Source organism: Melanostigma gelatinosum (assembly GCF_949748355.1).
Source record: "Melanostigma gelatinosum genome assembly, chromosome: 7".
Classification (NCBI taxonomy): Eukaryota; Metazoa; Chordata; class Actinopteri; order Perciformes; family Zoarcidae; genus Melanostigma; species Melanostigma gelatinosum.
The window spans coordinates 14,208,735-14,231,243 of record NC_136640.1 but is presented as its reverse complement, the minus strand read 5'-3'; the positions used below and the strand labels follow the sequence as shown (position 1 = coordinate 14,231,243).

Genomic DNA, 22,509 nt, shown 5'->3' with positions numbered 1-22,509 from the left:
TCAAGCTTCTGCTTCTACCATGCCAAAACGTCTTGTGGAAAAAGGCCCATTATGTGATTCATCAGTCTTTGTATTCTCTTTTCTTTCTAGTGATTATGAAATCATTGTCTTGTATTGTAAGAAATCAATCAACAGTAAAAAGCAATAAAACTGCCAATGAACAGCAAATCCATTTTGTCATGAAGTTTTACTCAACAACTCTGCCCATCTTGTTAGGAATTTATAAACAAGTTATGATTTGGTGTGTTTGGAACAGATGGTGGGAGCAGTTATGATGTACAGAATGAAGGATGTATAGCAGTGCAACATTTTGATTTTGGGAAGATAAGTGGAGAAGTAAAGTTAAATCTGAACTGAACAGAAGTACAACCAAAGTGTTGAAGTTCAGCACATGATGGTGTTCCATTAATCTCCCAATATTCATGGCTGTGAAGGCCTATTTATAGACCAGGGGATGATTAAGTGAAATACTGTGCCACACAGGGAACCAAGCTCATGTTCTCTTCCTGTTCGTTCCCGTTCTCCCTCTTACTCATTCTCTACCTATTCTCTTTCTTTCCCTCCCTCTGTGACTTTATCTTCTTTCTCACTATCTTCTCTCTCTTCCTCTCCGTCCTCCTCTTTTATCATGAGCATATACAGAATAGTATACACCAACCTCCTTTCACATAGTTTAGTTACCAAACAGTGAAGCCACACAATATTAATGACAATAAATGACATGATTGAGAAATTACAGAAGATCTATTGTACAATCAAAGACAGAAAGGTTAAAACTAATTATTTTTGTCGAACCTAATCATATTTGACACAAGATTATTAATGGAACAATGACATCTAATTAAACACATATTTTTAAAGCCTATAAAATCTCTTTTACTAACTTTTTGTTCTGGAGTGTTTTCTTCTCCCCTCCAACACCGAAAGTAACATGTTTTTTATCAGCCCTTTACAACAGGCTGTGACTGATTCATCCTTTGGGTTATTTTTAATATTATAGTGTTGGTATTGGCTGTAGAAATGATAAAGATGGAGAAATTATTATTCCTGCAGGATTGAAAGGCAACAGAGTAAATCTAGAGAGGGTGACCTTGCTAGACTAGCACCCATGTCTGCTTTTGTCTTACGCAACTGGTACTTCTCAAGGCTGGGTGCACAGGTGTGAACACAAACACACACACACACACACACACACACACACACACGCACACACACACACAAATGCAAGCACTTTACAAAAGCTTTTGCATGTGGGCCTGCACAGCATGTTTTACCAGTTTGGGGATATGAGCTGGTGGACGCCCCCAACGCATATTCTGTGCTCTTTTAATGGTAACAAAGTTAAAACGCTGCACTCAGAGAATTTTGAAATTTGATATTCATCCATCCACCTATCTCTCTCTGTCAATTCAGTTCAATTCAATGCAGTTTGATTCAATGTGACTCTATTGGCATTGACGTTTGTCCAATTTTAGGAGCTCTTTGGAGTAAAACACGTTTTACCAGTTTGTGAATATGATCTGTTGGACCTCCCAACACACATTCTGTGTGTTCTATTGAGTTTCTCAGCTCGTTATATGGTGATGAAGCTGAAATACTGCAATCAGAGAATTTTGAAATAGGATGTTTTTTTTAACTTATTGTTAATCTATCTGTTAATATGTTGATCATTGTTATGGTTTTACAACTGGTAACTTTTGCTCTTAACTTCTGTAAAACTGTATAATTAAGCTGAATGGAAAGAGCTCCTTCCCCACGGATGGTTCGGAGGTCTAACCACAAGTCAAAGGTTGAACAGAGTATGTATGCTTCACACAAACTGGACAGCTCGTATTAGCTGCACATTATCCAGGTCCCCCATCAATATGCGACGAGCGGAGCCGGAGATCGAACCGCCGATCCTCTGATTGAAGGACGGCCCTGCTCTCCACTTAGCCACAGTCGCCACAAAACAGTCAGACTATGACAGGCTGGTGTTACTGTCTCTCTGTCCTTTTTGTGACTCACAGCCACCAGAGCTCCAGCCTACCACTGATTAACAGGGCGAAGGATAACAACAATTAACAGCTGTGCCAATTAAACTCAACCAGGCACTGTTCCCCTGAACTACTCCCACACATCTCTCCCCTGAGCACAGATCATGCCCACTACCACAATCTTTCTCAGGTTTTTGAATGGGGCATTGTGTAATGCCTTCTGTAGGTGAGGTCTGGAGCACGTGATTCCAGTGAGTGTGAGGGTTTACCAGTCACAGTATTTCAATAGCTTACAAAACCACGTCTGAGTGGAGAAACAGGAGAAACAGGAGAAACAGAAGAAACAGGAGAAACAGAAGAAACAGGAGAAACAGGAGAGGCTTGTTAACCCACATTGAGGTTCTATAAAACCAAGCTGCTCAGCTGAGAGGTACTGTGGTGAAGACTCTTGTTTCTGCAGAGGAAGGTAACGTAGTGTCTCTTCTGAACTTAAGTGTTAGAATGTATTCTAATTTCACAGATACTCTTATTTAACAATGTGTCTTTATGAAGTGTAATTTTAAAAAACGTTGACTTTATGTTTAAATGAAAATGTATTTAAAACTGAGATGTTAAATAAAGAGTAAAAGTGTGAAACATTGTAAATGTCAATGAATATTCATGTTATTTCATCCACCTCTTGAGAACGTATTTTGATGATGAACAATTGTATTCATATCCTAAATGTAAACAACTTTCCTTACAGGTTTGAAGGTCCAGTATCTGCCATCATGATCAAATTGGTAATGTATTCTGTTTTTTCTTTTTTGTCAATGCAGATTTACATGTTCTGTATGCAGTATGCTATATTCTGATTGTAACCCTCTTGTTTTCTTTAATAGTTAAGTGTTGCCATTTTGGCCGGATTCTGCTTTGGTAGGCTCATCTCAATCACTGCAATGGTCAAGATCAAATGTACACATGTTGACTATTCTATGAACAGAAATATGCACTGTCACAGTAAACTCTATTTTTCTTAAATTTCCTTCACCAGCAAGCAGCTGGGCTATCCCCCCTCCATGGCAATGTAAGAGATTATTTTCAGTGTCAATCCTGATATTTAATGTACAGACCAAACCATTAATTGTTTCACTTTGTTTAGAAAGGTCATTCATTGTTTTGTTTTTTATAACTTAATTCTCTATGGCCTTAATACTATCCCACCCATATTCATAAGCAGATTCTACCTTTTTGTTTTTACATTTATTTCATCTGTCTTTTACATTTGACCGATCACAACATGTGCAATTACTGAAAGATGTCAAATGTCTTGTTGGTAATTTGTCTAAATTCAAAAACCTTGGTCCAGATTGCTGGACAGACTGGTATGACATAGATGATCCCATGTCCAAACCTGGAGACTTTGAGCTTTTGGATGACCTGAGGGCAAAATACCCACGTAAAATCTGTTGGAGACCCCGGAAAATTGAGGCTCGTACCATTGACACACATATCCCATCCTTTCAAACAGGAGATGACTTCCATATGTAAGTTGCCTCATCGGGAAATACTTTCAAATGTTGCTAACAACCACCAAATAATAAATCCATACTTCTCAACATTAAAACTTCTTTCCCAAAGTTTCCATATCATCAAGACGTAGTGTCTGGAGCTGCTGCTTAAACAGTGAATAGGAACTAGATGCACATTTATATTAGACAAGATGTAATTTTAATGAACCCCATGAGGAAAGGCTGATAGGCACATGATGTCTAAAGGTTGTAGCTGAGCCTTACTTTATTATTGTGCTAACAGCTTTATTTGAGATAACATGCTTTGTGTTCTGGAGAGTAAGAAACAATTATAACATGATTTATTGGTCTTCCTTATTCATGGTTACGTTCTATTAATTTTGGTGGCTATCTAAGATAGTTTTAATTTGAAAAGAACCTACACCTGGCATCAAGAACAAAACGAGAAATTACAGATATATTTCATTTGTATTTGTCCAGCAGTACTTTCATAAGCTAGATCATGTTTTGAACATAGAAAAAAAAGAATGTATGTCTTCAACATTGTGCATCACTAAAATTAAGTTCTTGTTTTATTTCAATATGGTTTCCTTGCTTTAAATATTATATTGATTCACTTACTGTTTGGAATCATATTTCAGCTTCAGTCCATCCCAGGGACTCGTTTGCATCAATCATGACCAGACCTCTGGGATGTGCCATGACTACGAAGTCCGGTTTTGGTGCCCATGCCGAATTCATTCCTGACTCCACAGCAAACACTGCGATGGATAAGAAGAGACAATGTTCAAATTGTGATCATTTGAATTTTTGTCAGATCTTTCTTTCATGTTATATTTTATTTCTTATTTTGCCAGGTGGAGGAAGTATAACAGGCCTTTTTTGCATTAGACGTTTAGACTTGTAGGAAAAACAAAGATGAATCGATGATGGATCTGTTCTACACCAGGACCCTGAAGCCTGTGAAGCGTAATGGAGCTCAGCCATAGTTTATTCTGTTCTTCAAGCTTCTGCTTCTACCATGCCAAAACGTCTTGTGGAAAAAGGCCCATTATGTGATTTATCAGTCTTTGTATTCTCTTTTCTTTCTAGTGATTATGAAATCATTGTCTTGTATTGTAAGAAATCAATCAACAGTAAAAAGCAATAAAACTGCCAATGAACAGCAAATCCCTTTTGTCATGAAGTTTTACTCAACAACTCTGCCCATCTTGTTAGGAATTTATAAACAAGTTATGATTTGGTGTGTTTGGAACAGATGGTGGGAGCAGTTATGATGTACAGAATGAAGGATGTATAGCAGTGCAACTTTTTGTTTTCGGGAGAAAAGTGGAGAAGTAAAGTTAAATCTGAACTGAACAGAAGTACAACCAAAGTGTTGAAGTTCAGCACATGATGGTGTTCCATTAATCTCCCAATATTCATGGCTGTGAAGGCCTATTTATAGACCAGGGGATGATTAAGTGAAATACTGTGCCACACAGGGAACCAAGCTCATGTTCTCTTCCTCTTCGTTCCCGTTCTCCCTCTTACTCATTCTCTTTCTTTCCCTCCCTCTGTGACTTTATCTTCTTTCTCACTATCTTCTCTCTCTTCCTCTCCGTCCTCCTCTTTTATCATGAGCATATACAGAATATTATACACCAACCTCCTTTCACATCGTTTAGTTACCAAACAGTGAAATTATGTTAGACTCGAGGGGGTTACGGATAAGTCCTTCAATTCCATTTCTTTCTGATTTTAGCATTTGACAAAAGGGTTTATGGAACTGTTAATTGTAATGAGTCAGCACAACGAAGAGTGATAGCCTTAACAAGAGAGGGTAAAGCCCCATCCGGCATATATCGGAAAAGCAGGAGGAAAATATGCACACTGGCACTGGCAATACATTAGTTGTTTAGGTTCTCGTTTTTTAAAGAAGTCCAGAGGGGTTCGTTAAAGCTACACTTTATAATTAAACACAAGCAACTCTTCCACTTCAACTGTCGTCTTTTTTCCCCCTTATTCACCATCTTTCTTGTCCTCTCTACTCTCAGCTCCCAGAAAACTGCTCGACCCATCTGTCATCACTTGCCCACAGGAGTGTCCTGAAATGATGCCCTTCATTCAGCTGTCTGCTTCTCCACATTGTTCCTGTTTGAACAAGAAATTGTCGTACTTTCTTTCAAATCTTTAGGTGTTTTAACCTTCACATGACTGACTGCTGTTCTGGGTGTTTCTTGTATTGTTACCACCATGGAGGTTATATTTGGACAACTCTTCAGTTATCTTCATATTTGCTCCACACCTGTGGCCTCTTTATAGAAACCACACAATATTAATATTTTGTTTTCCAGGAGATTGTATCATATAGTATTCAATTGGATGATGCTTTATGATGCAGATGCTGTTTTATGGTCTTTTTTAGAGACTCTAACCCTCTGCAAACGATAGAGGGCAGCAATTCCCTCAAATGTGTGTCACTTCTGGCCACAGTATCATTGCAGGCTCAGTATTTACAGTGTCAGCTCCTTCCTTTTGCCAATTCCTCAGATGTTATAGGTTGCAATAAGTAAAACCAAAAAGATCAATTGAGTGACTGTTACTTGTTGATACCTGTTGTCAATACATATTACTATATGTGAAATAATAAATAAATGATTAAACACCCCATATAGACTGTTGTCACGTTGTTATTAGCACCCACTGACTCATGATTGGGACCACAGATGAAAAATAGCCTTTTGGCTAACTCTGGCACATTTGCAGAAATGTTTTTATGAATTTGCACTGTCCCGTTCAAATAAACCAATAAAATAAAAAAAAATAAAAAATGATACATGTCACTTATGGATTAATGAGAACTCTGATGGATGCTCTCTACCCTCCAGACCTGTTTGTGCTGCCTGCATCCACCAGACTCACGATGGGCTGCACTCTTTTCCTCCTCCACACCCAGGCCCGAAGCTTCTGACGGTGCCGACCACAGCCCAGAAAGTATAGGAGAGGATTTGCGCAACAGTTGAAGCTGACCACTGGCTTCCACACTTTGAAAGAGATCATGACCACGTTGAGAAGATGACAGTCTCCGGGCAGGTAGACCCTCACAAACAAGTAGACGGTCAGAGCAATGTGATAAGGCACAAAACACATCACAAACATGAGACACACGACCAAGAGTGTGGAAATAGACTTGTTGTGCATACGGGCCGTCCTTGCGTTCGAAATGCGGTTCGCGGCCCTACAATAAAGCACCGTCATCGTGGAGCAGGAACAGGTGATGACTACGAGGAATGGAATCAGAAAACCAACTGTGGTTAAAAACAGCCCGTAGGGGAAGTACACCTTAAATTGCCCCGGGTTGGTCATTTCAAAGCACACAGTCATGTTGTTGATGACGCCCGTGTGCGCAAAGACCAGCGTCGGTAAAAGCTCCGTTGTGGCCAGGACCCAAACCGAGCCTGACGCGAAGAGGGCGAGCTTTTTGGTCCTGAGACGCACAGCGGCGATGGGGAAGCACACTCCGAGGAACCGGTGCACGCTGACGCATGTGAGAAACATCATGCTGCAGTGGAGGTTGACGGAGATGAAAAACCTGACGCTTTTGCAGAGGACGTTGCCGAAGGGCCACAGATCGCCCATGGCATTGCTGATGATGAGAGGGGGCAAGGCCAGCACGTAGAGGAGGTCCGCCACGGCGAGGTTGGTCATGTAGATGACCGTGCTGCTCCAGCGGCGCGTCCGACCGTACACGCACCACAGCAGGGCACCGTTTAAAGTCAGGCCCAGCAGGAACACAAGGCTGTAGGACACTGGCAGGAGGATCCTTTGGTAGTACTTAGTCACTGGACAGATTTTGAAGTCCTCCATTCAAAAGTTTGATAATTAGGAGGCCTTGTCACTTTACTTAAACGTAAATGAATATACCAGTTATACCATCGGCAGCTCACCTAACTGCTGTGTGTACGGATGACTGTGTGCTCCTTTTATATGTATGTTTGTTCAATTTGTGCGTCCCTCCTGTTCCCAGCCCACACCTGTGTGATGTAAACCAGAGCGCCATATCTGGGGCATGATGAGCAAATAGATTGGCGCACCGTGAGGCATTTCATGAGCCCGCAATAATGGACTAGATACCGTAGTATGCGATTGCCCTTCCCCAGAGAGATGGCGTGCATAACAATGAACCCTGTGATTAGACCCGATATAGCAAGTTAAATAACACCATTAACACGCACACACAAACGCACACGCACGCACGCATGGGCGCTGTATAAAAACGCGCACACCCTCAGCATCCCATTGGCTGCGAGAATTTTCCAAGTGTGGTCTCTCTCCGGCTGCTCCCGACTAAAAGTGTTCACTTCATCTCTGTCTGACAGTGGAGAGAGAGAGAGAGAGAGAGAGAGCGCTCGTCATGCTAAGGAACGGCACGTACAGGTTAGTGTCCCATCCATCGACTGATCCTTGTCATTCATGTCAACAGTGTTTATTTCGGACAAACGAGAAGCTCCAGTACAGGCTGCTTCGACATGCACTGATGGGTGATAGACATCCTGCAGAACGTTACTCCTCTGCAGCCGCACAGGGATGAGTAGGCTACAGGCTGTTCACATGCCGGCTTATAGCGTGTTTCATTTTCGTTGGAGTTCTTTTTGTGTGTCCTAACTTGTGCGGTGTCCTTCCAGAAGCATGTACCAGGGAGAGGAGTCGAGGTTGCGCAGCGGGAGTCTGGCTGTGGCTCGGGAGAGGAAACACCTTGCTCTGTGCATTAACAACCAGGTAACTCAAGAGAGCGCAGCAGTTGTTCTTACTGTAAACTGGATTATGTCATTACCTGCTGGGAGGGTATTGCTAATGGGTGACGGTATCTTCTTTTTTGGTGAGGGAGCATTTCAGCAATGATGCAATTCACTTTCTGATCTTATAGCAGTGTAGTTTACGCTTATACTGCTCATAAGCAAAGGCTCTCAGGGGGAAAATAAGTGTATTGACTGTAAAAACATTACATTTATAGAGAACAATAATGCAATATGACAACATTTAGGCAACTATTCCCTATTAATACAACAGACCAGCAACACGGAGAGTGGAACCCAAATCTCTCCCCGTGTTATTATTAACTGATTTGAACATTGATCCCCTTATTCACCCATTCAAATGGCACAATTGACTGAATTCAATTTGGCTTGGGGAATTGCTTTTTCATGTTGGCTTTAAGGCCTTTGAAAGATGTTTGTCTTGGCAGCAGCTGAAAAGGTCTCATTAATATACTCTACCTCCCGCTACAAATGACTTCACAATCAGCAGGGAGTATTGAGGGTGAAGCTGAGCTGCTTAAAACGACTGAGGTGGCATGCCTTCCCCCTCAAGATGAGACCAGAGCTCATGTAAAGGAATCATGCATGTTTTAGAACCTCAGGTTTGAGGAGAGCAGTTGCTGTAATTGACTTCATAATGTAAATCAGTTTTGCTGGAATCTAACAGAAGGCTATATGTTTTCTTTACGTGCTTGAGTGAGTATATAGGTGCACAAGTTCACCTGGTTGTATTGAGCTTCTGAATATTTAATACTATGTGATGTAGTGTTGCGCATTATCGGCGGCTGGGGATATTGAGCGCATGAGCTCTGAAAGCACTGTTCCATCACAGCTTCCGACTTACTCTGCAATATATTATGACGGCGCAACCCCTCAACACACTGTCTCTGTCTCTCTGTCTCTCTCTCTTTCTTTCTCGTCCATTGCATGTTCACTGGAACTTTTTCATTTTGACTCTAGATTTGTTCCAATCCGTTTACACTGCATCACTTGACAGTTGAATTTCATTAGCGCGCTCTCCAAAAATGACTTTTCCAAATTGATACAGCATCAACTCCATGAGACGCCATGTCAGAGGAGGTTCATATGAGAAGAAGCTTGATGAAGAACGGACCAGTAATTGGCGTGTGAAATATGAATGAGGATAGAAATGCAGGTTATTGGATATGGAGGCTGCTCCACATGCCGCGTCTGTGTGAGTGATTCAGATTCATTGCCGAGGCGTGAACCCCCTAAGAAACCCATTAATCCATCCAGCTATTACTCCATAATCAATGGGACAGCTGAATTGTACGGCCACAAGGCCTTGTTGTTAACTATTTTACACAGATCTTATTTAAACAGCATGCCAAAGGGTCACGTTTAATGGGATTAGGCATGAAATATACAGTACAGGTGATATTGTTGACACAGCACTTGCAAGTGGAATCTTGAAATCATTAATCAGTATCATGAAGCCCGTTGTAGTTCCTAATTCAGTCAAAATGCGGTAAACAGTTTATTAATGAACTGGTGCTCAGCAGGAGCAGAAATCCAGCACACAGAGCTGTCATCCAGTCCCTGTACAGGGCAGCACCAGTCCCCCCCCCCACACTAACCGTGGGAGTCAGATACAGCGTTCTGTAATATATAGAGTGAGAGATGTACGCGGGAGTGTGGCACCGGGGAAGGGTGTCATATTTCAGAAGTGCATTATTGTCTCTCCCCCAGTGGGACAGAGCTGTGCTGAGTGCTGTTTGCGCCAGCTCACTCAAACGCTCCGCGATTGAGTCGTAATGACCCGTGCTGGAGCAAGATGAGCCTCCACAATGTCAGATGTCTCTTGTCTCCACGGTCATGTGATGGAGCAACATACATCCTCTGTGTGTGTGTGTGTATGTGTGTGTGTGTGTGTGTGTGTGTGTGTGTGTGCGCAAAATGGGCTATTTTAAAATGTACCATAACTCCTACAAACATACACAAAGATGCATTCATGCATATGCACCTACAAACACCTCCTGCCATTTAAAAATAATAATAAAAATGTTGTCGTCGTTTGCATCCCCATCCCATTACCACGTCTTGGAAGGCGGGTTCGGTCTAAATGACAGAGCTTACTCAATCACTGAAGGAAGCCCCCTCAACGAATGTGCGCTCTCACTCGCTCGCCATATGTTAGTCAGAGCAGCTCTTCATTGGCAAATCGTCGCAGGGGGAATCGTCCCAAACGTTCCATTTTGCATTTTGATAGACGATGTAGTCATTTTCTCACTCTCACACCTCCTTCATCTCTACTCCTCACACCCCCCACCCATCTACTGCATTTCTCGCAATGTCTTTTTCTTCTTCCTCATCTCCCCAATTTAGAACAAACATATGGCCTCCTCTTTCTTGTTATTGATAACCACCCCTCGCTCCCCTCATTTTACATCCCAGATACGCTCTTTGCAACCTCTTTAAATGTTATATGCTGCCACTGGTGCAGCCTGTGTGTGCTTATATTGGGTCTTCTACGAGAGCCATTTCTTTTGAATCATATAAACCTGTGCATGGCTCTAAAAGAAATTCGATTAAATTAACCTCACCTCTGTATATGTGCACGATGTAAGCATCCTTGGTGTCACTGTTCCTTATCTGTGCCTCATAGGTCAGTTTATTAGGTCATTATAGGTCAGGTATTGATGGCTGTGTAACTGCGGCAGTCTGGGTATATGAGAATGTATAGGTCTGTAAATGCTGTTGACTTTCTCACTGCAGCTCTTAGTCAATAAAATGTTATCACTTTGATTCTTTGTCAATTTACGTCTCACAACCTGAGTGTCTTTTTCTCTGTCTCCTGCTCCCTCTCTACTCAAATATGATTGAAAGGTTTGAGCAAGATGACGTAAATCCATCCATTTCTCTCAGTAAAAAGTGCTTCTTTTTTTTTTTTACCCCATAGCCATAACACTAAGAGAAAATAGCATTTCAAATCATGTAATCACATGAGCGGCATCTCTCAGCGGGCTCTTTTTGTACTCGGGCTCAGTCGGAAGAGTAAATGTTGACTTCCATATTACTCCTTGCACGCACAGCGCATGCCAATTGATTTCCGATGTTACGATTAACAAGCATCTCGAACAGCTCTTCTCCTGATTGGACATTTCCCTCGGCTGATCGGCCAGTCGAGCGGCGGCCAAACAGCCAATAGTCTGATGCAGACGTTTCAGCGCATCAGCATTCTGCAATCAAACCCTCTGAGATCAGATTGATGTGTGTGTGTGTGTGTGTGTGTGTGTGTGTGTGTGTGTGTGTGTGTGTGTTCTCTCAGTGCACTCAGGTCTCAGGTGTGTGTGCTGTGTTCATGTGGGTGGGAGTTTATCTCACTGAGCGACCACACTAGTCTGAAGGGCACAAAGAGCCAACCATCTCACACACACACACAAGGGAAAAAGCTGTGTGTGTGGGGGTGGTTGTGTGTGTGTGTGTGGACATCCAACTATGCCTGGCATCGATCTCTGTGATAGAACTAGGACTCTGAGAAATTATGATTTTAATAACTCATCAATTAGAGGGCAGCATACTTTCTGCTATGCGTTGTTGTTTTCTCTCCCCCGTCCTTCCTGTTTTCCTTCCTTCTCTCATTTTTCAGTAACATTATGCGTATTACTGTCTACCTTCACCTTCCCTAGCCTTTCAGTCTATTGATTGCCCTTCTTTTTATATTGGAAATAATGCGATTAACCTGTTTACATGCCCAGCAGAACAGGATTCTGTTAATATCCCATTTATGCTGTCATGTACTCAGCTATTGATTTAACAGATTGTCATGCACCCTGTATCTGCCATAATGCATTTCTCCTGTCACCAGCTGCAGTCGCATTGCTCCCTTGGTGTTTGTATTGCTCTCATATAACTTTAGTGCATTTTCTCCGGTCCAGAGCCCCGATACATTATGGTTGGTTGTAAACACACAAAAGATAGTAATAGTAAATTCATTGTAAACAATAATAGCATCTGTAAAAAAAAAAGACTAACGCAAGGCAGCCTACATCAAGCAAGTGTTGCAATCCCTGAAAACGAAATAACTTGTTTTGTCCCCATTGAGGCAGTTGGTTATACAATAGTGGGATGCATATATTTAGCACACATTAAACCAATGGCACATAAATACAACACTAAGACAAAAAAAGAGCAAAAACAGTGAGTTAGAAAAATATAAAAATATATATAAAAGTATTCTATAGATACGTTTGTCCCCATAGAGTTAAGGAGTGTGACTTTATTCTCTGCTCAGGTAGACACTGCTCCATTATAGCTTGTCATAGCAAATAGTTGTTTGCTGCTATTAATGTCCAGAATGTTAAGTACTGCACCTTTTAAACCTGCATCACTTCATTTGTTTTTTACTCACGCGACTCGGGTGCAGCAGTTCTAAAGTTGATATGGCGAACTTGATAGCAAATAGTTTCTTATTGTACATCCAGCAGACAAGGCAACGTTCGCATTCATTTGGTGTCATGTTTCTGGCATCTCGATGAATGTAACTTAAGGCCAGTTATCACTCTTTTTTATCTCTTTTGGAAATCACTGACTCCTGAGGAAAATCGCTAAATGTTTCACTACCACAGTCGTTTGCAGAGAGGGACTGTAAGGGCCCCCCATGGTTATTAAAAAAAAAGATATTTAAAAAATGTTAAGCCGCAAAAGCTTAACATAACGTTTCCTAGGATAGAAACTCTTCATCTGTGTTGGAATGTAAAGGGTTAAATTAGTAATCCCCTGTGACACTTATCAAAAGAAAAGGGTTTGCCTTCAGCTCTGAGCTCGGTGGTCGAGTTATAGATTTAACGTTACAGAGGTCCGAGCAGCAGTGAATTACTGAGACTAATTTCAGAAGGCAGTAAAAATGGCCAAGCCTATCGTCACTCTGAGCGAGCTGAATTTATCGTTAAGACACAAGAGACACTTCAGCACGAGAACACAAACATGGACAAATACTCGCAGCTTGCACCCTGCTCGCTAACATACAGATATATTGAATACTCGAGATGCATTGGAGCTGCCTGCTGGTTGCTTTGGGAGCACATCCATCTGCCTGGTCCCATTGAGCTGTATGGCAGTCGCCCCAGAGCCACCTGAGAATCGACCTCACCCTCTGGGTTGCAGCCGATGTCTGGCTGGTTGGCACCTGCAGAGCCAACGCATGCTGTTATGCATCAGCAATAGGATACACACACACACACACACAATTGTTTTTCCTGCCACCATGTGATTAGTCATGCCTATATGTTGACAGACCCAGACAAGCTGCCACTCTTACGGTTATCATATGAAGGAGCAGTTTTCCTCTGTTTAGGTTTTGTGTCGTCACTTTGACAAACAGACAGTACTCTTGGAAGGAGGATAGATTACACATACGTGAAACGCATCTGATTTATTATTGTATGTTATCGAAGCACAGCTCCTCTTGTGTCATATGCCTGGCGGAGAAAATGAAAAACCTTGTTGACATATTGGTGCTTTTCACTGTGCAGGAAGAAGTGAAGAGGTGTCATCGCTACTGTAATCACAGTGGAGGGCAAGCAGCTCCCAAGGTGGAGAGGTAAGACACTACACAGTATTGTCCCTACTTTTCCCATGAAAGACTCCTCATATTTTATAAACAGAGTTCAATCCACAATGAGGATGATCGACTTTGTTTTAAAGCCCTTGTTCTATTGTACTGTGCATATGCATTTATACATTCCTGTTACATTCAATGTATTCATTTGCAATGCTGTCTAACTCAAATTTAGATTACTTTATTTCATTCATGTTCATATTTTAGCCCTACATTTCATATATATATATTTTTTATACATATGTAATGAGCATTGTTGGAGGGAGCCTGAGATCCGTGATTTTCATTGAACTAGTGCTAATTGTCGTGCATATGATCGTAAAGAATTTGAAACTTGATCACGCAAGACACTTGTTCTGCCATAACAAGGCCGCACCATTGAACATAAACTCTACCATGACATCCTCTTACTCCACCAAAAGAAGTGCTTATTAGGCTGTAACTTCCAATGTCATGTGAAATATAAACTCTTACATTTTTTGGGGCTTTTAATGTGAGATGTAAACAGCGTTTGCTGTTGCTGTCGTCATATTTCTGTTCATCCCTCTTATTATCGTAGAAGCCACCCTCGTAAGAGTGAGGAAGCAGATGACAATAGCCCCCGTCGTCGTGAGCAGCAACAGCAGCTGGAAATAAAAGCTATCGTGTGAGTATCACCTGTGACTCGTCTCTCTATCTGTATTTGTTTTTCTGCATTTTGAGTCAATTTCACCTTGAGTGTCACCCATGTTACCGATGACCTCAAAAGTGAATTGTTTTCACTGTGTGGGAGGGGCAGAGTGCACTGAACCCTCGTAGACTGCCACCTAGCGCCATTCTATTTAAACACGGGCACACGATTTTATAGGTTTAACAGGGAAGGACTGCTCACGCCTCAGGCTTTGACTTCCTTGAAAGGCGAGGATAGAGAAGAGAACGTTTCTGTGTAGAATCAACATGATTTGGGTGTAGAAAGGTGAGGCGGATAGCAAAAAACTCTCAAGAAAAACTAACACAGAGGGCAGAGGAACCGGAAACACAGACAGGTGGACGGAGCAAAGGGAGGATAAAAGTGGAGAAAATAGGGATTGAAAAAGAAGAGGGCAAAGGTATTGGTTTTGGAGCTAGGAGTTATGGCTTAATTCAATTTGTTCCATTCGGCTCAGCTGTCTCTCTGCTCCACTGGAGGTGAATGTGTTTCTCCATCGGGTAATTGATCCTACACTTCATCCTGGACCCGGGTGTTGGGGTGACTGCAGGGATAAAAGAAAGTGGAAAGAGAGAGAGAGAGACAGAGAGAGCGATCTGTGGGGGGTGAAAACGGCGGGGAGAGGTCAGAAAAGTGTGTGAGATGTGTAAGACCTACACGGAGAAAAAAACGAGAAGTTGAGAAGTTGAGAGAGAAATGGGATATGGTGCACAGTGACAGCATTCCCCCCCATCCAATCTTGGGAAATGCTCCAACAGCCACCCAACATTGTCGTATGCAGAAAATGAACATGACTTCTGAAAACCCTGCCCGCCCAAAATGACTCCTCCCACATGGCCGCCGTAATTACGTTATGAGATGTATTTGTCGCTGATGTACATATTTTGTCCGTGTATGTCACCAGCATCCAGCGGGCCTGGCGTGCCAGCACCTCCCACACAGGGAGCTGGCAGGGACAAGGCAAGAACCGTGGCAACCACCGTCAGGGCGAGACGGTGCCTTCTGAGAGCCTGCGGGACCCCGTGATGACCACCAATATGTCTCCGGTAAGGCCGCGTGAAGAAAATCCGACAGACATGGTGCAACATGGGAATGAGACAGGTGGCGAGAGATCTAGACATCTTTACGCGATCTGAGCTGGTCTGAGTTATCAGCTGTGATCTGTTGTTTCTGCAGAGAACGGAAAATGAATGGGTGAGTGGATGCATGGATGGATAGACCAATAAAGGAGAGCGCAAAGGAGGGAGCAAGGGAGGAGTGTTTACCTCTCGTGTCATCTGGGGGACCGCAGGGGTCGTATTGGTGGAGGTGGATTGGATGCCAGCTGGCACTATGCCCGGATCTCTAATTAGCCGTTAATTTGGTAGATTTTCAAAGCTGGTTGATTGATTAATGAAGTGCCTCTGCCCTTGTCCCCCCCCCCCCCCCCCCCCTTCCTTCTCTGGAGGGAGCATAGGGGGGACTTAAACAGTGCTCACAGGCCATGGCAGCCAAACAAATGCCAGAGAGGAAAAAAACGACAGCATGAGCAGCAGATAAACAGTGAGAAGAGAAGGGGAGAGACAGAAACAGAGTCAAGGGGGAAAGGCAGAGGCAGAGATAAGGAGATGAATGCGGAGATGCGAAAAAGATGCCTTCAGATCGCCTCAAGTTCTAAGTGACAGACGAGGACACGCAGACACAAACACGCACAGTCTGTTCTGCTGGTTTCTCCGTCTGTGTAGTATTCACACAAGCTACCCGCGCACTCCTGCCCACGCTCTTTGCAGAGACTCGGCACAGAAAACTATGATGTCATGTCTGCATACTCACTAGTGTGTGTGTGGGATGCACTTTCTCCCACTCTCTTTTTAAACAGCGCCAGAGGAAAGCAAGATTCCCAAAGCAAACAGATGGGCTGGTGTCCTGGTGAGAGACTGTGTGTGCACGTGTGTGTGTGTGTGTGTGTGCTTTGTTTTCAGCTTGTTTGTTCTGCTTGAAAGAGTTTGTTGTTCATTAGCACAGCAGCAAATGTCTTCCGAATTAGAAAGATACAGTAACTTAAAAGCCAAGATGACAAAGAACCCCTCCTCCTCTCCTCCATCTCTACCCTATTAACGTCCTTTTTTTCCAACATAATCTTTATTGGACATGTAAAATGATATATCTGCCACACATCCAATCACTTCAACGCAGTAGTTACTTGTAGGTAGGTATAGTGTGGCTTCTATACTCCTCTCCAACCCCCACCTTAAAGCAGCAGTGTGTTGGATTAAAGGGGATTTAATGCCATAAATGGAATATAATATTCGACTAAAACTCTGTTTTCTGTAAGCGTATAATCACCTGAAACAAAGAACTTCTGTGTTTGTGTTACCTTAGAATGAGCCGTTTGTATTTACACAGGGAGCAGGTTCTCTTAACAGAGGCTCCCATGTTGCACCGCCATGTTTCTACAGTAGCCCAGAATGCTCAAACCAAAAACTGGCTCTAGCGAGTTTTTTTCGAGCGTTTTTATGCTACATGAAGTTCACCTTAGTTCTCCAACTCGCTTGGAGAACGGGTGTATGCTGTCAATTATAGTTCTGAGACAGCGTCTCAACAGACAGATTATTATTATCTACCTTTTCTCTTTCCCGCACTCTGTTCTCATTCACACTGTATCACTCTCCTGTGGCTGTTGTGCTCTCTGAAGGACAGACATTCATCAGTGTAAGGCCAGGGTGCCACATTGTGTGTGTGTGTGGTGTGTGTGTGTGTGTGTGCACCCATGTGAGCTCATGTGAGCTTATGTGAGGACCTTGGTCCTGACCTGTAGGGGGGTGGGGGGGTGGGGGTGGGAGGGCGTTCAAACATACTTCATGCATATTTCATGTAACTCATATTGAACACCACACACATAGGCTTGTGTGTGTGTGTGTGTTTGTTTTTCCTCCCTCATCTACTCAAATATAGAAGAACATCCTCAAACCACACTCTGTCTCTCATAACACCTTGCAGAATTCAGCTCTGATTATATCAATGTCAAGGTGACTCTGATGTCTTCCTACATGTATCAAACATATATTGCAGTTGTCCAGCAATGGTGGGTTCAAGCCAGCCGTAACCCTAGACCCAAATGAATTATTAATACACAGAGGGGCCAGGACCTACAACTCCTGCTCTGGTCAATGCATGGCCCGTTGACAATGAATCAATAGATCGGACTGTTCTGAGCATCACTGCTGGCCGACCTGCGGGCTGCTGTGTGTTGGGTTGTTGCAAAACATAGAACAACAATATGAACTATATTTGAGCATTGAATGGCATAAAATCCCCTCAGAAAGGTAATTGTGTGATATGTGACGCTAAAGTTCTAAATTAAAGGAATAGTTGATATATTTGGGAAATGTGTGAATTGGCTTTCCTGACAAAAGTTCGATGAGAAGATTTTAGACCACTTTGCATTAGAAATGAAGTTTAACATGTCGAAGGCCAATCGGTAAGGGCAGTACTCATTGCCATGTTTCTAACTTACCTCCGGGCGAAACTTAACATTCTGCATGTCCACTTATCTTGCTGAATTTGAAAAAGATACCTCATAACTGATCGGCTGCAGTTTTGAATACTTTGCTAACAGTGTTGGTTGACATTGATCTCTTCCTATCTGTGTGACATGTTTGCACTTTTCTCTCCTCCTTTTCTGGGGCCCAGGCAGAGGGAAAGTGTGAGTGTAAGCATTCCTGCTGCCTGCGTGGGAGATCATTCTCTCATCTCTCACCGCCAACAATCTCACAAAGCGTAGTGACGGCTTCATCCATGCCTCCACATCTACCCCGCGTAATCCCTTTTTCCCGTCCTCATTCCTTGTCATCTCTCGCCTTCCCTCCCACTGCCTCTTGATGCACATACACACATCCATGTTCCCAAGCACACACACACACACACACACACACACACACACACACACACCAGACCCCCCGATTCAGCAGACAGATGCTAACAGATTACTTGTTTTATTGGTGTCAGTTGGTGTCTCATGTGAAATGAATTTATATACCTCTGCCTGCCCTGGAGTTGACATCGATCGGGCTTAACTCATTTAACAGCCATGATATTTGCCTATCAGCTTATTTACTGTCAAAGCAGGCTCAGGCTCAGCCGGCTCCTTGAGAGACAGTAACTCTTGCATTTGTATTTGTTGGGGAAGAGCAACATTTAAACTCAAGTACACACACAGACATGGACTTAACTCAGCTGCACAAGCTTATATTAGAAATAAGCCAAATTGTCCTTGTTGTTATAGTATATTTTATCATATTTTGGGAAGAGGATGTTTTCGAATGTGCTCCTGTCTTAGTTTGCTGCTGTTTGCTGTTAATGCAAACTTAACAATTCCATGTTGTGTCAGTGTTATATAATGGCAAATATAATGTATATACTACTCTGTAATGGATACATTTACACACTTAGAATATGAATACTAACAGTGACTAAGAGGGGCAGGACTTTGCAAATTGTCAACAGTTTTTTATTTGTGTATTAAAGAGAAATTCCACGCTGAAGATTGTTTTTGTATGTTCTCATGAACATATCTCAGGAACACCTGGATGGAACCTTACAACCTTACGAAAAATGTCTGTGCCATAGCTAATTACACCCGAACGTCTTATCGGATAAAATGATCAAGTGATTATAATTTGGACTTGACTAGTTGGCGGAGGCATGCAACTGAAAGGCTGGAATTCCAGTTCTCCTCACAATTTGCTTGTACGTGTCTGTGATGCAAAAGGCAAGACGCTGTGGTTTATGTTGTACAATGACCCTGCGCCATGTATAACCGTTGTAACGCTGGCTGCATGTGTCCCCATGTATCTCACGGTGGACAGATATCCTCATACAGGAACGAGATTTATATTCCTCTTCAGTGGCAGTAAACAAAACGCATGGGCCCGCCAATAACTGTGCTACTGTATATTCCGCTTAACAAGATTTTTAGAGCTCACAAACAGTCACGTTAACCGTGATGAACAGCTTGACTGCGGCTATGTACTAACACTCCCCCACAGACAAACACACAGTGGGAGAGCGTCTACAATGCCGATGGCTGCGCTGCAACACAGATACCCACACGTTGACCCTGTGTTGCATTTTCTTGAGATAAACTGTGATGGAGGGTTTTAGCTGAATTTCAGGGTGTAGTTGCCCATTAAGATTTCTAAACCCAATGCTTCCTACACAGATGTTTCACCTCAAAAGCCTTCCAGTGGCTTCAAGGACAGAAGCTCTTTCTCTTCTGCCATGCCGTTAATGTGAAAAATGTGCAGGAAATGTTATTTGCAGTAGCCGAGTGAGCAAAACAACTGCAAAGTAATGTATTTCTCTGCATGTTTGTGAGTATGACTACAGACTATTTCACTGAAGGAACTAGTGCTGCGCAAATCCACATTGTGAGTCATTAACAGCTTCAGTATTATTTACATCTTTTAATCGTTCATGCTGTCTGTCCCCCGAGCTATTGGAACTTTTTGATAACACCTCTTTATTTGAGAATTATCAGCATGTGAGAATCAACATAGACGTTGTGTACGTACCCCAGCATACACATAATATGATACCTAGAAAGTGTGCTGCAAAATAGCCATTGATTTTGTGAAAGCCCATTGGGAAGATATCTTTGAGATTTATCATGTCTATCTGGTAGAGAGGGAAAAGAGATGGATGGCCATAAAAGCTGAAAAGAGGAGGTGAGAGAATATAGAGAAGATGTAGTGGATTCTTGAGTGACTATGAGGATAATAACTGCATTAGAGTCTCCATGAGCCTCCATTTGCTGTGTGGGTGCGAGATGGAGTGTATGCGCAGGCGCAGGCATGTCTGTCAAAGTGTCTAATTTCTTCTCCATCGCTGTCTGTGTCCAAACTGCACCAGATTAGATTAGTGTCGACCATTACATCTGTGGGCCTGCAAAGAAACACACACTTACATGCTCACATCAACTGTGCACAAATATAAGCACACCGACAGTCCTCAGTGGCACATAAAGAGCATCTTATGACCCCTTCATAAAGAAATCAATAAAAGCTGTTACACAAATGGAGAAGAGCTGACAGGTGGAAAAGAGTAGAGGGCGAGATAGATCTTGGTCAGGGGTCTGAGGGGAAGATGGAAAGAATATGGAGTGAAAAGGGAGCGAGCATTTGAGCTCAATTTAGTCTTCACAGTTTATGGGATTTACTGTTGTTTTTTGCAAGCACAGGATCCTGAATCACTTGATTTGATATTTACAGCAGGCTGTACAATGAGAGCAATAGTTGACAGATGGTGTATGGGGATTTGATTGGATGCCGTAGCTCACTGCAGCCTCCCTCTGAGCTTCTAATTGCTTATTTATCGAGAGAACATGCCACTTAACTGACATTACTTAAACTAAACAAGCATATAGCATGCTCACATATGCTCACAGACATGGATGTGACTCACACACACACACACACACACACACAGTGAAGTGTCTCCAAGCCATCTGCAGCAGTAATAACAATCTGGTACCTGAGGCAATATGCTCTACTGTTCTATTACAGCACACTTCTCTCTGCACACACACTTTCCCCGACCAGTTACGCCCACTACTCTCTCCCCCCCCCCATTCTGCAGTATCTAGTTTTTCTCTCCGGAGCCTTTCCTCCTCCATCTCTTTTCAGTCTCTTGATTTCTCACCCAACCCACCCCCACTTACTCCCTTCCGCACAGGACTCGTCCCCCTCTTTAGCCCATCTCATGCGCATAGGCTCAGTCCTCATGGCCAGTGAGTCTTCCATAATGAGATCCCTGGAGGAGAGAGAGGAGTAGCGTAAAGAGCGGAGGAGGGCAGCAGCAGGAAGTTAAGGGTTGATCTCCTCTCTGACCTGCTCAGATGAAACCTCTGGAATAGTTGACCCCGCTCTCTAACTCTAACTGCCCCTTCTCTCCATCTCCCTCACTCCTGCCGTCTACCATTACTGTCAATTAATCCGATCAGAGCTATTATAATCCTCCTTCTGACGATATCCCTGCTGTGTGTACAGTGCAGTACACTTGATGATGAGGGTGACATAAGTCAGTAGCAATCCTCGAGGAGGAGAGGGTAGCTGCATTGTAATCAAAAGTGTGTGCATGATGTAAAAGGAGGGTGGGGAAAGCCACAAAGGGAAGGAGAAAATGAAGTCCAGGCTGTAAGTTACATGTATTACCATGGTGTGCAGGTCCATAAGGTATTCTCTTCTTCTTCTACTTCTGATTTAATCACTAACACCTTGCTCGCCACACGCAGAGGAAGAAAGCTCATAAGACGATTCTACAAAACACACTTTCGCTTCTACACTTGTACTTGGGGGATTGCCAGCTACAGAGCTCATTTTAAGTTTGTCCGTCCTCTTTATATATTAATATTCTCTCTTCCGTTATTCAACTTCAGTTACGACCATCCACAGATTACTCCTCTTTCCATGGACCATAAGGAGGCTAAGTAGAAAGGAGTGATGAGCCGGTCAATGGCTGTTAAACTAGAGGCACCTCCCTGGTATCATAAAGTCCAGGCTGTGACAGCGAGCTGCTGATTGTCTCATTAGTAGGTGCCCTAACGGAGAGCCAAGCTTCTCATCACTGCGCTAACAGCGCAGTAACAGTTTAAGCAGGAGGATTTCGATGAATGAAATGTTCTCTGGCCATTTAAGGAGACATCATTTTTGGCAATGTGCTGGTGGTTGTGCTTACACAGACATTGTCCTTACATTCCCTCTGTGTAGCTACCTGTCTGTCTTCCACGTGTATGTCGGCCTGTGTTTCCATCTGTTTCTCTCTCTGTTTGTCTGTGTCTGAGGCACACCTAAGGTCTTTAAAGAGATTATACTAAATAAGCATTCAACGGAGTATTTCAGTGGTCAGTGTGCTGTTGTGGCAGCTGCTGGATTCCCTGCTGTAACGAGCCTCGTGTCTCTCTCCTCTTTGCAAGGAG

General features: G+C 42.9%; 3 protein-coding genes across 3 annotated transcripts in view; 2 read left to right on the top strand and 1 right to left on the bottom strand.

The window, feature by feature from the left end:
• The first annotated feature begins 2,385 nt into the window (after positions 1-2,385).
• On the top strand, positions 2,386-4,648 carry LOC306779728 (cartilage intermediate layer protein 1). The gene is made up of 6 exons (XM_079271712.1): positions 2,386-2,442; positions 2,722-2,758; positions 2,858-2,891; positions 3,010-3,042; positions 3,325-3,502; positions 4,129-4,648. Exons 2-6 carry the CDS (start codon positions 2,747-2,749, stop codon positions 4,232-4,234), a joined length of 363 nt encoding a protein of 120 aa, XP_079127838.1. The 5' UTR covers positions 2,386-2,442; positions 2,722-2,746; the 3' UTR covers positions 4,235-4,648.
• A 1,698-nt stretch (positions 4,649-6,346) lies between these two features.
• On the bottom strand, positions 6,347-7,336 carry LOC306779759 (P2Y purinoceptor 3-like; the record flags this gene model as incomplete). The annotated part of the gene is made up of 1 exon (XM_079271758.1): positions 6,347-7,336. The coding sequence occupies one exon, from the start codon at positions 7,334-7,336 to the stop codon at positions 6,347-6,349; it is 990 nt and encodes a 329-aa protein (XP_079127884.1).
• A 547-nt stretch (positions 7,337-7,883) lies between these two features.
• Positions 7,884-22,509, top strand: part of schip1 (schwannomin interacting protein 1) — a gene marked incomplete at its 5' end in the record, with an annotated part of 182,476 nt that continues 167,850 nt past the window's right edge. The window contains 5 exons of the mRNA XM_079272228.1: positions 7,884-7,906; positions 8,155-8,248; positions 13,782-13,849; positions 14,427-14,513; positions 15,460-15,601. Coding sequence (XP_079128354.1) covers positions 7,884-7,906; positions 8,155-8,248; positions 13,782-13,849; positions 14,427-14,513; positions 15,460-15,601 — 414 coding nt within the window. The remainder of the gene's footprint in view (positions 7,907-8,154; positions 8,249-13,781; positions 13,850-14,426; positions 14,514-15,459; positions 15,602-22,509) is intronic.